This window comes from Corvus hawaiiensis, chromosome 2, assembly GCF_020740725.1.
Source record: "Corvus hawaiiensis isolate bCorHaw1 chromosome 2, bCorHaw1.pri.cur, whole genome shotgun sequence".
NCBI classification, from domain to species: Eukaryota; Metazoa; Chordata; class Aves; order Passeriformes; family Corvidae; genus Corvus; species Corvus hawaiiensis.
In genome coordinates this window covers 97,918,585-97,935,961 of record NC_063214.1, presented here as the reverse complement: position 1 = coordinate 97,935,961, position 17,377 = coordinate 97,918,585, and the positions used below count along the sequence as shown (strand labels likewise).

Sequence of the window (17,377 nt, the reverse complement as noted above, 5' to 3'; positions counted from 1 at the left end):
TTTCAGACAGCTGTTTATAGCACAGAATGGAAGTAGTCTTTGAGAAAATGGGGCAGTGGTGCAGTCTTTCAAGATCTCTAGCAAATTTGTTGATTTTTATCTTTCAGTATCTTTTAATACTGTTTAGTTCTTCATCAGGACACTGTGGTTTTGTCCCTGACTTTCAGTCTCCTTTTCCCTACTAATTTTTCCTGCCACTGTAATGACTTTGGGCTGGGAGATTTTTGTGGAAAAAACCATATTGAAAAAGATTGGTCTTGCACTTAGTTTTGAACCTCATGGATCCCAAGTACTTTTATATTACCATTTGAATGATTTGCTTTCTCTGTTTTATATATACAAAAGAGAATATGGGGGTTAGTTAATACTGTGATTGGCAGAGATATTTTATTTCCCTGGTCTAAACAGTCAGAAAAACTTAGCTTTTTTAAAATGTGTGCTCATATTGTACTTTATGCTGTAATTTCCTAGTTAGTAGCCATAACTTTCCCGGTGACATTCTTCTGTCACAGTGTTTAGCAGAGAATGGAGACATTTTAATCTTCAGTTCAGGATTCAGACTTGCAACAAAAGAATGAACTCAAAAATGGTTTCTCTCTCTCTCTCCCCAAATGAATAGAAGCATTCAAGGAATAAGCAGAATCAATGACACCAATGAAAGGAGCAGTGAATTCTTCATTGACATACTGAACTATTTAAAGTTATTTCATCAGGTTTGCATTTAGGAATGAATGGCTTTTTTTCCTTCCTAAGAAAGAGTATTGACTACAACAGTGAATAATGCACTCAATTACAGTTGTTCCTATAAATGCTGAAATGAGATATTGCTGTAGGCTTGACAAATATGGCATGTAACAAAATGAGGTTTGTGGTGTGGCTTATGACCAGTGAATAGCAATAAGTTTTTGAAGTTCAGCTCTGTTCACTGAACTGCATTTAATTCTGATGATTCTCTTGCTAAATAACTTTTTGGAGGCAAAAAATAATTTGCCTTCTAAGAGCAGAGTAGAACCTGATGTGATTATATTGGAGGATATCCTAAAGCAGGTTCCCGAGAGATGGCCCAGTAAAATATTTTCCTGTACATACCTGGGTTTATTCTAGTTGTTTGATTTATATTCAACCAAAACCCAAGGGTGTGCTGTATTTTATAAATACGAGGTTTTGCATCAATCTATTGTAATTTTCTTATGGTAGCGTACTCCCAGTGTGAAGTTAGGCAGCACTATTTAAAAAGAACGTAATAGTGCTAATTGTGTTGGTAAATGAAATTGGAAATGACTTGATCTTTGTAAATCTGTTAATATTCAAGTGTTCTAGCAGGTTGTTTAGTGCATCTAAACACTCCACTAGCAGCATTAGTTGTAATGTGTTGTAATTGAGCCTGAGAAAATGATGCTGTTCGTTTCCCTCACAACTTCTATTGTGCTTTACCATCCTCTGATCTGTGACTGTTCTGAACTACATAGGAGGAATAATTACCCCTGGCTTTGGAAGAAAGCTCTGTGTAATTCAAATTTTGCAATAAAATGTGTAGTGACTGTTAGCTTACCTTTTTTTTTTGTGTATGGCTAAAGGATGGCTCATCATGTGTGTAGTGTTTATTTTCCCTGTGAATTTCATAGATATATAGTATTCAGTGTTTTCTTGCTGGTATTTGCATTTTTAATGTAGGGACTCTCATTTAAGTTTTTCTCATGCTAAATAAATTTTAGTATGCTTTAAAACTGGTATTGATATATCTTAAAAAGTACCAATTAGCAATTGTCATTTATTGTAGGTGCTACAAAATATACTAGAAACAGAAAACGAATATGCTAAGGAGCTACAAACAATGCTTTCAAACTACCTGCGACCATTACAAGCCAGTGAAAAGTATGTGAGTTTTAAATTAAGCTTGAGATTTCTCATATATTGGGGAGGGTTAACATGGTCAAAATGTCAATGTCAGTGTGAATTTACCTCTGTGGACTGTGTGATTCTTGAGGCAGGGTTTACTTTTATTCAGTTTGCTTGCTGACTGAAAGAGTCTCGTCCTTGATCTAAGAGCCAGCAAGCATTTTCTTTTCATGCAATAGATAGTATTAATGCACAGTTAGTCAATAGCTGCAAACTTAAACATGTTTTATTTGCTTTGGCTCCAGGTTAACCTTGACAAATACTTCATACTTAATGGGAAACCTGGAAGAAATAAGTTCTTTCCAGCAAATGCTTGTACAGTCTTTAGAAGAATGCACCAAGTAAGTACCATGCATACCGGATAGAGTAAAATTCTAACATGCAAATATCTTCTATTACTTTACTTGTTGCATCTTTTGTTGGGCATAGATTTTTTTTTTTCTCTCACTTCAAGAGTTGTTGCCAGAGCAGTACAGTAATAGATGTTTGGGGAATATATTGATTGTTTGTACAGATATATATTGGCCCTAGGATGCAATTGCAAAGGTAGAAATTTTGATACAGTTTAAAAGAAATTATGAATTTTCATGATGCAGTTCCATACCAGTAGGGAAGTGGTGGTTTTGGTTTTGGGGGCATGAATTTTAAGTATTTGCTTCAAAGTAAGAGAATGAAAAAAAGAGTAGAGGAACCTTATATGATGGTGGAACAGTGGAGAAGGAGGTAAGTGACTTGGATGAGGGACACTGTAAGAGAATGCTTGTGCTTGGTATTCTTCTGGCCTGAACAAAAGTGGTTATCAAAGTGTGCTGGAAGAGGTCTGCAGGACAGGCAGAAAGAGCAACCTGAATTAAATAGAACCCCTCAATTCTTGTCCTGTACCATATAGGAAGTGTGGAGCACAGAAAGAAGGGGATGAAGACACTTGTCTTCCTTCCATAATTTAGGCTGAAGTGATAATTTGGTATTTTTCAGCTTGTTACCTCAGCACTTGGGTGTGTAAAAAAGAAGGTGACCATATTGCATTTGGGTTGTCCTAACAATTTTCTGAAATTCCCCTGAAAGTGTAATTTATGTTCCTAACCTCAGCTGTGTAATTTTCCTTGCCTATATTCTAGTTTTGTCTGCTCACATGGTGAACTAAGGCAACTTCCTAATCCAAATTTTCTTGGTTTCTGCCAAGTTATTAATTTGGATTGCTACTGAGGGCTTAGACAAGTTTCAGTTTGCTGTGAGAACAAATTACTGTCTTGGATGAAGGAGAAAATACCTCTTTTGGCAACAGTGAGCTTTAGATCACCTCAAGTATGTCTTGTTTTGACCTCTCCCTCTTCTCCCCTGAGCTGCTCTGTATGAAGAAGCAGCCTGGTCATGAAAAAGTATAAGCTGCATCTCCACTAGGCAGGAACATATGCCTGTTATGGTTGCTGACTTCAGATCCCATGCCCTCCTACCACCTGCCTTCTGTCCCTCTCTCCTGCCTCTAAACAACTTAGACCAGAGAGAGGGGAAGGGAGGATGGGGTGTAGTTCAGATGGCAATTCAGCAGTGTAATGGAAACATTTTTGAAGTGGTCTGTCTCTCATGCTGTGAGAAAGAATGATATTCATTCTGGCAAGTTTGACTTGATCAGTTAAATGTCTAAATCTCTGTCCATTTGTCAACATACTCAAATGTTTCCTTTTTTTTCTTGTCACTGCTCTTTGTTGTCTTATTTGCTTTTTACCATGATTTTGTTTCTTGGTGTCAGAAGTTAGGGAAATTAAGTACTTTGCGTGGAACAGACTGTCGTCTTTTAAAACTTTTTTTTAAGGTGGCCTTAAAAATGAGAGAAGAAGAGTATATACCTTTAAACAAATATTAATGCAAGCTTCTTTTTAACCTGGAGTGTCAGTTAATGTGATATCACTGTGGAGCTTCAAGTTCAGAAAGCTCCATTAATAACTCTGCTTGGCTCTCTTAAAGCACCTTTTCATAGTGTCCTTTATTTCTTCTTTTTGCTAAGTGAAATGTTGCTGTGTAATAAACTAGGAACATACTGGATACTGGTAGGTAGGCAGAGAAAGCGATGCCCTAAAATTACTGAAGCATTATTGCAAACATTTTGTCTTATTTTCATTTCATAAATATGCTCATCATGCCGAGTTGTATTTTCAGTTTAATTTTCATCATAGCACATTAACTTGAGCCTACAGCATCCTTCTGTTTGGAATCTAATCCATTAATCCATCATGTAGAAGAATGCTTGCTCTGCTGTGTTGTGTGGGTTTTTTTTTTTGTTTTTTTTTTTTTGGTCATTTTGCCATGGTTTTTTGGCTGGTGAACCTGTTCTGTAAACAGACTAGCTCCAGGGCTGAAAATAGATTTATCACTTTATTTTATTTTTGGCAGAGAGTTTATAGTTCCATTATTGAGGCACTTCATATTGCAGCATCCAGTGTGGTGTTTTATTCTAACTTGACATGTCAGAATGACCAAATGCTGTTGTCCTGCCAATTGTAATGCTGCCAGCCTGCCTTGCTTGACAAATTCCTTTTCTTGGGCATGAAAGTTGAATGCTTTTTGAATTCCACACCCACCTTGAGACAGTTTGTCATTTGAGTTTTCTCTTTAACAGATCCTGGTATGTACTTCAGTGGCAGAAGCTTTCCTATGCTTTCCTCCTTTTTGCCTGCACCACTTTGGCTTATTTAATCCTTGTGGTGTTAAACTTTTTGGGGGTTTTTTTTTCAGAACATATGTCATCATAGTGGGTTCTTTGTGTGTTTCAGGGGAAAAAGTTGTTTGGATATGGTTTGGGTTTAGTTGTGTGCTACCCTCTCACCCTGCCCACAGCCTTGAAGGTCTTCTGGTTCATTGCTAAAGGTTTGTCCTCTTTGAACTTGTCCAGGTTGGGGTTATTTCCACCTTTGTAACTTCTCTTCTTAGTTTACCAAACGGAAGTGGCACATGGAGTAAATCTAACTAGCACTGAGTGAGAATCTTCTGGCTGATAGGCTTCAAAGGTGCTTTTTTTGGCTGATCAGCTTCCAGTGCATTTGGTTCATGGATGGAAAAGAACTGTAGAACACAAGGCAGAGAGATGCCGTTGGAGTCTTCAGTTGTGAAAGAGCAGATTTCTGACAGTGAAACGGAGTGAGAGTCCTCCGTGCTCTGGTCTCTTGAAGACAAAAAGTGGTCCATCCAGTGCTCTAGGTCTCATTCCAGGTCTGTGGTCCTGTGCCATAGATCAGTTCTGCAGCAGTTCACACAGCAGAAGAGCTCTGCAAACAAAGTCAGTGTCCATCAGGTGATCTCTGGCCTGATCGAAGTGATCTCTGTTGGAAGTGTTGCTCTGTGGGTATTTTTGTAGCAGGAGGTTGAACCTGATTTGATCGCCTGCTCCAGAAAAGGTTCTTCCATTCACCTGGAAGTAGCAGCTGTCAGTCTATGGCTGCACTTCTCAGTAGGGAGTGGGGCACATGATGCACAGGCTGGCTGGTGATGCCAGCCTGCATGGACTGCTACATATAATCTCCTCTGTAGCAAATTGAAGTCTTTTACATAGTATCACAGACTTACCTCCTTGCCCTGTAACAGCCATAGCTGGGGTTTATCCTCTCTTACCCTCATGTCCCTGCTCTTGCAGTCACAGTGACTGTGTTGTCTTGTGTTTAAATGCGAGCAGATTCTTCATGTTTGGGGATGATCCTGAAATTGAATGGAATTTTAAAAAAAAACATAAAACAGGCAAGAGGCCAGAGTGTGAGGGGGAGACTATTTAAGTATAATACAAAACTCATTAGTATTTCAGGTTTGGTTTTGGAGTGCAGATACAAACTAAGTCTGTTAAGTCCCAGTATCATCCTTTACATTTGGTCATCATGAGTATCAACAGAAATAAGGCTATGAATACTAAGGGAATTTGAATGCAGTATCTTTAGATATCCTGAAACAAATGTGCATAGTAACTGATGTCTGAGAGCTAAGACAATTAGACAATTAGTGAAAGGTGTGGTAGTGAAGAGGGTGAAAATCAGACTGAAGGATTGGGAATAAGTTGAATAGTGCCTCAATTTGTGCAAACGGTAGCTCAGAAAGTTGCAAAGTGGCCCCTTATATCAGTAACCTTGTTAACTGTGAAGCCTCAGGAGAAAACCTCTAATCTTATGTTTTTTCACAAACAGCACTCTTTGGAGTCATTAATCACAATTGTCCCATCATAATTTTTACAGACCATTACTTCTCATGGGTCTTCTCTGCTGTCAGCTTTTACGTTCAAGACATTCATTGTACTGACCTCCTGCAAACATGGCAAACTTAACATTGATGCTTCATCTCCTTCAAGAGCTGGAATTCTGCTGTTTGTCTTTGTGTGGGATGAGATGGAGAAGCGGAGAAAATGCCACCCTGATAATTTAGTTTCCAGGTTGTGGCAGGTTCTTCAGGCGGCTGCCTGTATAAATATACATATATTTATGCACACACACATATATATGTATAGCAACATAGATTCCTTCATGAGTGACACCCTTACGGTAACTACACAGTCAAATGAAATTTAGGAAGATCTGCTCTTTTCCTTGCAAAAAGAAAGCATAAATGCTGATTACATTTTGTTGCCTACTTTTCTTTTTAAATTGCCTCTGTTAGTCTCTGTTTAAATTTATTTGAATTAATCACAGTTTCCACAGCCTTTCCCAGAACATTTTAACGTCCACTGATCCCAAAAGTAAGGCAGGTTTTTCAGAACACACAGGACATGATTAGACATTCTGAATTGTCACCCTTTTTCTGTCAGCTGCCGGTGTAGCTTTAGTCCAGTTCTGATTGCTGGTTTTGATCAGTCTTAAAATTAACCTTGTTGTTCAATTGCACTTAATTTTTATTTCTTTCTTCAAATTGCCATGCACTGGGTACCCATTGTAAGTCTGGAGAAACAAAACTGATAGCTGTTGGATGCAATTCCAACAAGCAGACAATGTTAGGTAGTTTAGATATTGTCATATGGTGACTCCTCTGGCGTGTGTACAACAGCAGAGGCTTTATGTTTCTTTTACATTTGCAAATAGAATTAAAACAAGTATCTGGCCTTTTTTTAACTGAAGTTGGTATAACGTGTAAATATTGTATAATATGTATAAATATTTATATGTGATTCCCTTTTAATTAAAATGCCGAATATGAGAAGAATGTTGGGATGAAAACTTCAGAATAAACTGTAAAATAACTATGCTCTTTATGGAACACATCAGTTACTAAAAGGTTTATATGATGTGGTGATAGGCATTAAATTGATGTTTTTCCAGCAGGTAAAGGAGGTATAGATAGTTTATCTGCTGAACATAGTAGAACACTTGCACTAATGCATGGATTAGAGAAGTGAAAGGGGATGAGTTACCACCCCATTATAAAGTCTATGAAATATCATAATTCAGCAAAGAATGTGCAATATAAAGTGGCAATGCATGTGCAACATGTGAGAGAGAATAATGTCAGTCTTTGATTCTGCTAAAAGAACAGCAGACTGAGAACACACAGATGTCTGCTTGGTGCAAACAGCCATAATTCACCCTCCACCCCCATCACTACAGTATGAAATGGGAATTTAACCATTTTTAGTAACTGTTTATTGGAGCCTCTTGCTATTTAATACTGAGTTATATGCCTCGAGTATGTCTTCAGAGTTTTAGACTTTGGCTGCATCTATTACTCCAAGAATGTATTATTAGCTCATGCTAGATTTATTAAGGGGGACCAGCTGCTAGGCAGGAAATGCTTTTTGGCAAGGCTGTAAGAAAAGCATTCCCTCAGTATGCTGGGGAATGCCCTTGGTTTTCCCCTAAACACCTGCAAAAGCAGCCACTCTATTGATTTCAGATATTGATTTTAGAATTTAAACTAAAAAAAAAAAAAAAAAGATGCAGACTTATATATGAGCCCTAGCCTTTGATATAAGGAGTGTTGATAATGTGATCAGTGTTTATCTGGCATGATGTGTTAGCTGGGGATTCAGCTGTCATTTTCTGGGTGTCTGTAATGAATGTTGCTTTCAAATCAGGGAGTGTGTTTCCCCTGACTCGCATTTGGAACACCTTTACAGTCAATTTTTACTTCATTTTGGGTAGTCTTCCTGTACTGTGCAGAGGGACTGAACAGTTTAATAGGAGACTGACTTACTATTTTGGAATTCGGGGGAGAATTTCTTGGGATGAACTTTGCATTTTGACTACTATGAGCAAACCTAAGGACTGGGACAAGACGACTGTGTTTGAGCAGAGTGGGAACGTCCCCTGCCTGGAAGAGTGATTGTCCTGGAAAGCTGAATGGTTTATTTCCTCCTGAAGTTCACTGGAGTATCTATCACTTTTTTTTTAGAGGGAGTATGCTAAATATTGATGTTTAGGAACTTTCTGTACATGTCTGGGACAACTACAGAAAATACTGACTTTAAAAAAAAACCTTTTTCAGGAAAAAAAATATTCTTCCAGAAAGAATTGTTGGAACTAATCTTAGAATGAAGCTCTTTGACTGTGCTAACAGTATGTGCATTGAGTACTTAGTGAGGGCTCATTTAGCTTTACAGCTAATGTGAAGAGTGAAGTACTGGTTTTAAGAGTAGTTAAAAAGATAACAGCAAAATCCACTGTCATATCTTGCAAAGAAGCAAAAATTTAGCATGTTAGGAGATGCAGCCTTTGTGCAAGGAGAGCAAGTGCATGGAGAAATCAAAACATTTCATCTTGCACATATTGTACAGTGATTTAGACAAGGTGTCAGGAACAAGTTTGTAGTCTAGGACTGATGAAAGCTTAGTGGCCCATCGTCTAGTTAACTTCGGTGTGGGTTATACAATTGACCATACAGCCTTCTGCTGAAGAGGCTTAGTCCTTCAGGTGGGAGCTGCTCTGCCACCCTTATGTTATTGCACAAATCCAAAACATGGTCCCCTACCAGCCACTGTGAAGAAAATTAACTCTACCCCGGCCAAACCCAGCACACAATATAGACTGCTTTTCTGGGAGTTCATTTATTTCTCTGTCTGGTTGATATTACACGTTTCCATCTTTATTGCTCTGTTTTTAGGTTGCCTGAAGCTCAGCAGAGAGTTGGAGGATGTTTTCTAAATTTGATGCCACAAATGAAAAGTTTGTACCTTACATACTGTGCCAACCACCCATCAGCAGTAAATGTCCTCACAGAACACAGGTATGTTAACTTTGTGGTCTTTTGAGTCTGATACAAAAATGTGTGTAACACACACTTGAGTTGTAAAACTGTGGTGGTTGCTTTTTAACATGTTTGGTGTGGTAGAACTTGTTTGAGAAAAAAAAAATTACACTTTTTAAAAAAAAGACAAAACGCCCCATAAAACAAAGCTGTTTCATGTGATCAGGACAGCTTGTCACTGTTGGCAGTCTATTATCAACTATTTGAGAGATTTTTTTTCATTGAAAGAACACATGCTGGACTCTGAATATGTTAAACTTTACTGATTATCATCTTTGTTTTAAAAATGTTGAGATCAAAACTAGTTTGTGAAATTATGGCATAACTGACATGACTTATGCTTCTTAGACAGTTGGTGTATTGTAACTTAGCCCTGTAAAAGCCTGTGTATACTTAACTTTATAGTGGTATTATACCCTCAGCTTTACTTCTGAGTGATGTGAAAGAAGTGTGAGTTTTGCAAAATTACTATTTTCTGTAGGAAGTAGGATGCTTAGTTAACACGATGTAGGTTGCTCAGCTTTTGGACAGACCTTAAATTTGCATAGAAGATGCACTGTATCACCTTGAGGGAAAAATACTGAGGTGAGAATTTGATGGAAGAAGTCAGCTTTCACAAGCTTTTGCTATATATTTTTATTCTGATGACCCTTGTGGTGAAGCAGCTGTTATTTTGGGTTATTTATGCTTGCTTGTGGTGCAGGATAGAACCATGACTTCTTGGAGGTTAGATATAGGACAAATTCTAGCAGGATATATGTTCTTTTTGCTTCACACACCCCTCTCCTTTTTGTCTTGTTGCATTGGACTAAAGTAAAGATATTTGGAGGAAAGATATTATTTACTCATAATATTATGAAGATGAAAAACCTCCTAGTTACCAAATACTCTGAACTTTCATTTATGTTAGTAATACATGTAACTATATTCCAACCCCAGCTGGAAAAATCAAGCTGCAAATTCACATTACAGTACAGGCAGAAAGAAGGTAAGTTTTTGTAATTAAAATTCAGCAAGACAAAAATATGTTTAAACCCCCCTGATGAAATCCCTGCATGCTTGCTTTCTTTCAAATGACCCTCTTCTAGTACCATTTTCTGTAAATGGTTTTTAATACTCTTGGGCTTAGGTTTTTTTATTTGAGTCTTTATGCTCTTTCCATACAGAGGTCTGGGATTTAACCTATAAATGAAAGGTGGCTGTGATAGCAAAGTGATCAACTACATTTCTTTAGATTCAGGGATATCTGTAAAGGATTATCTAACTTTCAGAACTCAGAGAAGTGGTGGTAGAAATGTGAGGGAGAAAAGCTGTTTGTTCTGCAAATGGAGAGGAGAAGCATTTCTTCTCTTTCATGTTTCTTTTTGTGTAGGTTGTCCTAAGAAAAAAATTCAGCTTCAGGTCTCTTAAGTCAGCTTGACACCAAATCCTGGTGGAGACAATATAAGTATCATAGAAGAGTTAAGTAATTTGGATGTGGAAGTTTGTTCATATGGGATAGCTCAAGGGAAGAGAAGTTGAGATAGACAATTTTCTGTTGAATGCTATTGTGCTACCAGGCATGAGTCAACAGAATTGCATCCTGTTCTTTCTAATTACCCCACTTTTGTTATTCTAATACCTTAATTTTTGTTGTTCAACATTACTGTAGGTAGCAAGTGGCTTGACTAAATATTCCTGTTGAGACAGCTGCCATGAAGAAATCAAAAGCGGCTTTAAGCAGTTCAGAATCTCTTCCTCTCAGAATGCCAAAAACTTTTAATTACATTGTTTCAAAATAGGGGGAAAGAGAGAAATAACAAACTGGTTGGAGGCATGAAGAAATTAAAAATACTCAGAACTGTCTCTTTTTTTAGCTGAGATGGTTTAATGTGTAAAAAATCTTCTATAAACCTTTATTTAAAAATTGCTGTGAGGTTTGAGGATAGCCATGATTGTAGTAATGGTGAAACAATTACACTGCTGTTCATTCTGGATAAAATACCAAGGTTTAAGGTTTTTAAGAAAAAGCAATGGTATGTTGGCTGTTTTGTCAGTATAATTTAAGAAGAGAGTCCAAACCTGTGTGTTTTAATACTAGCAAAAATAGGACAAAGAAATAGGTGTATGTGGAATACTTGGATTTTAATATCATATTTGTAGCATCTGTGCTATTCAATAGCATTTTAGAGAAAAAGAAAAGGCAACTGTCTGGAGCAGTTTGATTTGGAACATAAATAAATTCTTACTGTCTGCAGAAGATTATTTCTTGCCATGAGCTCTGTGCAATTAATAAACTGAACACATAAGCAGTACCTGTACCTCTGAAAGCCTTTTTTTAAAAAAAACCCTAGCAAATAATTTTAAGTCAAATTCTTATATCACAAAATTAGTATTTTCTACTCAGTTTATTAGACTACTTCTTTTCCTGGGAGCCCATACCAACAACAAAAATCTTCTAGATAATTTCTCTAGATTAAGATTTATAGAAATTCTGTAAAATATACTATTTTTACCTTTTTTTTTTTTTTTTACTGTCACTGACTAAAAAAAGTTTTAAGGAAATTGGCTGAAGCATTAACTGTATTGTTTCCTTAAGTGATTGGCTCACATTAAGATTGTTAGCAGTTGTCTGGTTTGGTGGAGCATTACATATGGGGGTTTTATATGTCATTGTCTGAGCTATCAAGAGTATCAGTGTTGTAAGACCTGTTAAAATGTTGTTGACACCTTGTAAAGGATCTGTGTGTATGTATAGGTAAAACACAGTATTAGCGTGCTCAGAATTACTGTGCACTTCTAGACAAAAACTTTCTTTGAATAGCATTTTTGTGAAGTAGATTCTAAATAGCAGTACTTGGGATGGGGTTGAACATCTAAAAGGGGCATTGAATGTGACTGTCTTTTTTTTTTTTTTTTTCCTTTTTAAAATTTTTAAATGCCATCCAGTATGAATGCAAGTCTGTTTCCTCTTTATCTTTTGTCATTTGCTTCTTGATCATATTCAGCAGCAACATGGAGGCTTTTATTCAATTAATACAGAATAAGGGGTTGTGTGTGCATAGATGTTCCTGTATGTGCATGTTTATGTAAATACACAGTCTGGGCCAAAGGGGATAAATTATGTTATTTAAAGAATAAGACATTTATCATGTTCAAATCTTCAAAGCCACAAACATCTTTAATTTCATTAAGTTATTAATAGACTATTAAAAGACTATTAAAATCATTGGAGACCTGAGGGTGTGTGAACGTGAAGAAATGGGAGTAAAACCTAATGCAACCCATACATGAGTTCAGGTTCCAGAGCTATGTGGTTCTGAAGTCATATTTGCCTCTGAAAATCACAGCAACAACAAAATCTTTCTATTAAGTTTGAGAACAGATTCTCTTCTTGGTTCCAGTTGTGGCTTTGTAAGTTTTATCCAGGTGTTAAAGTTGGTATGCAACATAATTTCTCCAATTTTATGCTGTCTTGAAATTTGGTAGGTACTTTGTCTCAGGACAAAGTTTTGGAGCTATTGCATACTTTTTTCCAGAGTTTAAATTCCTTCTGCTTAAGGAACCAAAAAGGATTGAAGGATTAAGTAATTTTTCCTCAGATCTGTCATTTTATCTTGTAGTTGTTTCTTAAGCCACTGGCTAGAGCTGAAGAGCTGGATTTTGCTAGGTATGGTTGGGTGGTGCTCTGGCAGAGTTTGGCATGTTCCCTTCTCATAGTGGCTGTAGTGCCACTGTACACCATCCTGTTTTGTTTACTTTATTCCACAACAGTCCCAGCTTTTTGGCTCCATTTTATCAGGTTTGATTCTACTATCTTACAGTTTTGCTTGAAGATCCCAGTTCAGGTCTAAGGGTAGGTGTTCCAATTGTGCTTGCTGGTGAGACCAGTACTGCCTTGAGGGTGTAGAGTTTAGTTAAACTAGCGCTGTTCCTGTGCGTGCTTCTGATCATAGACATGTGCTTGCCTTCCAGTAAGAGAAGGAACAGAATGAGCAACGGAAGGCGTGAGAGAGTGAATTTCCTGCAGATTAAAAAACCCAGTTGGATACAAAGTACAGAAATGGGTAATTGCAGGAGAAGGAGTGCCAGGAACATGAAATGTTACCTATGTGGGAAAGATCACAAGCAACAAAGTTCAGCGCAACAAGGAAGTCTAGCAAAAAAAAAAAAAAAGCAGGCAGAAGCTAGGACTGGGACTTCCTGTGGATGATATCCAAAAAGGACAAGAGGAAAGATGTTTGAGTATGGGACTTACTGAAGGTTGAATAACATAATTTAAAAAACCAAATGTAACAGTCCCCACTAACAGTGGACAAAAAATTCTTTTGAGGAAATATGGACAGTACAGACCCAATGTAGCCAGCATCAGGTATGTAATTTTGGAGGGGTAGAGTGGGGTGTTAAACAGTTTTACTTTGTTTAAACAGCAGTATGTTTATTTTAAAACAAAGAGAAGAAAAATCTTCCCAGAAGAAAATTTAATTTGATGAAGAGGCAGTTGAAAATTACTAACACACCTGCTTTTTTTATTTTGAAAAGTGGCAAATATCAAGCCAGTTCTCAGCAGTAAGAAAGCTATTCAGAAATCTTTACTTGTTGAAACATTAATTTTCCTAGATTCTTCTGTTCTCTTAGATAACATGTCCCAAACATATTCTACACTTGCATCACAGACCTAGCAGTCTGGATAAAATTTGTGGAGCTGGAACATCACAATTACTCTGAGTAACTGGAGCATGGAATACAGATCAGCCTGAGTCAGAAAACTCTTTGTGCCTCCCCCACTTTGGTGGATCCCTGAGCCTGCAAGTGTGCAGGCTGATGTCATACGCCAAGCAACAGTCCCCGGGAGAGGAGCTTGACTGGGAAGTTTAGCCCTAGGAAATTAAAAGCTGCAGTTGAGGGGTTGCTGAGCTAAGCTGTGTCACGACGCTCTCAAAATGCGGTGCCTGTGTGCAGTCCTCAGACCCCTCAGCAGTGATAGCTCGTGCTCCATCTATTACAAACAGAGACCTCCTTCAGAAGTGTAAGTTGTGATTTTAAATGTATACATTTTTAGTTCCTGAGTCTGCTTTCCTTAAGGTTCAATGGCCTTTTTTTTTTTCCTTCTGTTACTTGCAGGCACATCTGAACTTTGTTTACTTCCCTCTTCCATTTTGATTTGCAGCTTTTGAGGCAGCTGTACTGAGAAAGATTTGAATATATTAATAGGGCTTAAAGACACTTTTCATCGTGACCTTTAAAATATCTCAAGCTGTGAACTAACTCTAGTCTGGAGTGGGGAGAGCTCTTCAGCTTGAGATTTCAGAATAAATGAAGCACAGCATTTTGTATGCTTCTCTGCATTTTATTGTGTAAAGTGATGCAAGTAGTGAATTAAAAGTGTCATCTGCCTCTTTCTGAAAAGCTACTTGCTTAGGCAGTTGTGACTGAGATGATGATTTCACTGTTCAAGAGATTTTCCTGTTCAGCTAAATGATAGCTTTTTAATTAAAACATACTCTTAGCTGTGGACTGGTTGCATTTAGCATATACTGCCTAGGAGACTGTGGTACTTGCAGGCATCAATTGAAATTGTGACATGAAAGAGCCATTGTCTTTGGCAAAGCAGCTGACATAGACTGTTTTTTATGCTGCAATTAATTAAAAAATGGTTGTGAACTGTTGTCATGTTCAAACAGTATTTTAACCCACTCATTTATTTTTGAAAGGAAACCCTTCCATTATGTCCTGTACTGTATTTGTCATTTGTGACTAAATGAAAGACACTCACTTTAAGCTTTGGGCTAAAGTAACATCCATATTTTGATGGATATTTAATGTCCACAAAGCTGCAGAGGTGCCACATTGGTGTAGCATGAGTAGAATGCTAAGGGGGTCTGCATGATGGAACTTCCCAGACAAAATTTGGGGTATTATTGTATTAAAGGGATGTGTGCCTGTATTCAGACTAGGGCTTGAACAAGCTGGCATGTCAAGACTTGTCAGAGAGAAGCGCAGAAGTGTATGAAAGAAAACATTGTCCTCTTGGGAATGTTGGGAGGAAAATAACGTCATTCAGTTTTAATTACACCTATTAACACTGCTCCCTGGAAAAGGCTTCCTGATGATGCCTTTGCTAAGCCTGTTTTTCAGGACTTTGTGTACCTTTCAAGTGAGCTGAGGTTTAAACTTGCTCCATAGGTTCCTGTATTGTGATTAAGTAAAAAGGGTGATGATCAACACCAAGTACCACTTGAGCAGAGGATGGCTTAACCACAGAGTGTATTTAGTTAAAGGGTTTTCAGAGTAGACAATAAAAACAAGATAATACCAGGTTTTTATTTCAGGTTTCCAAGAAGTTGATTTTAATTCAAGCTATAGTGAATTTTTTCCTGGTTTTTTGCACATCTATTTCATAATGCTGAAGTTGAAGAAATGGAACAACAATAATGAAAATAAGAAATGTGAATATGAGTGAAATGGTAACCAAAGCTCTTCCTACTGTAGAAGCATTAAAATTAAAGAAAAGGGGGAGAGGGAAGTGCAAGCATTGTCTTAGCGGATAGCACAGCAAATCCTATTTATATAATGCATTTATATGCACCCAACAGTATGGAGATGGCTGAAGAAATTAGGAATGGGGGTTTTTGCCCCTTAGCAGTCTAAGGGCAAAAATGAGCATTGTTCAGAGCAGTGTTAAATTGAGTGGCCTGTGGTATTTGAGATTGGCACATCCTGTGGAAAATGCAGCTATGTTGGGGTGAAGGAGAATCTCTGTAATACACTTACGGATTATGCTGCCTGAAATGGGGAAGAGTAGTAAACAGTTTTAAAGGGCAGAGTTGGTAGAATTAGGCAGCAGGGGCTGCGTCTGACTGAAGCAAACAAAATGCAAAGAATGAGTTTAAACAGCTACTACTTCTTGATTCTTGTAAAAAATGTCTTTAAGAAGATGAAGTATGATGAAGTATCAAGTACTGTGTGTAACCTGACTTTATGGTGCTGAAATGGGTTGGGGTGATTACAGATGGAATTAATGGATAAAACAAAAAAGCAGTCACTTGCATGTGATTGGTGTCATATACATGGAGAATTGAAATTTAAAACCAATGAGTGCCTTCTGGCAGAAGGGCTTTCACAGGTGAACTTTGGTAAAGCTTTCTGTGTAAACTGGGTGTCATACCTTTATTACTTACTGAAAACAGTTTCTTTCCTTCTAACTGAGTCAGGAGGAGGAGAAGTGCCACCACACCATAGCCATGCAGCCTGATGCTTCAGTGAATTACCCTGAATATTTGACCTCGAAGTAGCTGGTAACACCATAAACCTAAGACATAGTTACAAGTCAAAATCTTTATTCTTGTTTAGGGTACCAGTGCAGTCAGCTGTCAAGTTCTGAAGTGGTGTGATTTTTATGCTAAGCAAAGGCTGTGACTAAGAAAGCATTAGGCAGAGTAGATCTTCAGCCTCCAGGTATTCAGAACTGGCCAGCTTTACTTAATTTTAAATTTAAGCTCAAAAAGTACTTGAGTTTATCTGTGTTGCATTATTATAATTCTTTATGCAAGGCATTGTAGGAGGTTTTTCAATGTGTTTTAGTTTTGGCTAAAACCTGTCTATGTCACAAGCTGATTTAGAAGGCCTGAAGTTGCTGATATATCCTGCTTAAGAGGGATGTAAGGTCTTTCCCAAGTGTGCCCAGCCCTTCTCTTTGCATCAGTAAAATGCACAGCAGGTGTTGAGAAATCCCCTCACCCTCTGTCTCCACTCTGTAGTTAAGTGCACCTGAAATAGCTCAAATACATGCACTGAGGAGTGCCTGGTTCTTGTTAGAATGGGGACAGAAAGCTCTTGAAAGAGGTGGTGTAAAATTATGATGGGCCTGACAATTCAGAAACAATGCTGGATATACATAAGCAAGGTAGTATAAGTAAATTCCAATTAACTTATCTGAAGACAAGTAAACTTGGAATAAACTATGGAAAAGTACCTTCTTTTCTGTGAACTGGAGGAAACTTTGGTGTCTGGGAGGAGGGATGGTGGGTAAAGCACTTATGTTGGGATGGGAAGGCCACAGTTCACAGAACTGACTCATTTAGGTTGAAAAAGACTTTTAAGATAGCAGTGTTGGATTAACAGTTGGATTCTAAGTCCACCACTAAACCAAGTCCCTCAGCACCATGTTTGTGTTCTTTTTCTGTTGTCTTCATCTATTTGGACAAATGACATTAATAAGTAGTGTCACTTGTTCTGAAATTGGAAGGAGTGCATGTGTGTCTTGAATGCAATAAGAGGTTACATTTTC

General features: G+C 37.7%; 1 protein-coding gene across 5 annotated transcripts in view; it reads left to right on the top strand.

Moving 5' to 3' along the window:
- Positions 1-17,377, top strand: part of ARHGEF7 (Rho guanine nucleotide exchange factor 7) — a 117,829-nt gene that overhangs the window by 66,404 nt on the left and 34,048 nt on the right. For 4 of the 5 annotated variants that reach the window (XM_048328073.1, XM_048328081.1, XM_048328100.1 and 1 more), the window contains 3 exons: positions 1,781-1,875; positions 2,145-2,240; positions 8,965-9,087. In XM_048328073.1, coding sequence (XP_048184030.1) covers positions 1,781-1,875; positions 2,145-2,240; positions 8,965-9,087 — 314 coding nt within the window. Of the gene's footprint in view, positions 1-1,323; positions 1,327-1,780; positions 1,876-2,144; positions 2,241-8,964; positions 9,088-17,377 lie in introns of all 5 variants that reach the window. The other variant, XM_048328107.1, reaches the window with a different exon arrangement.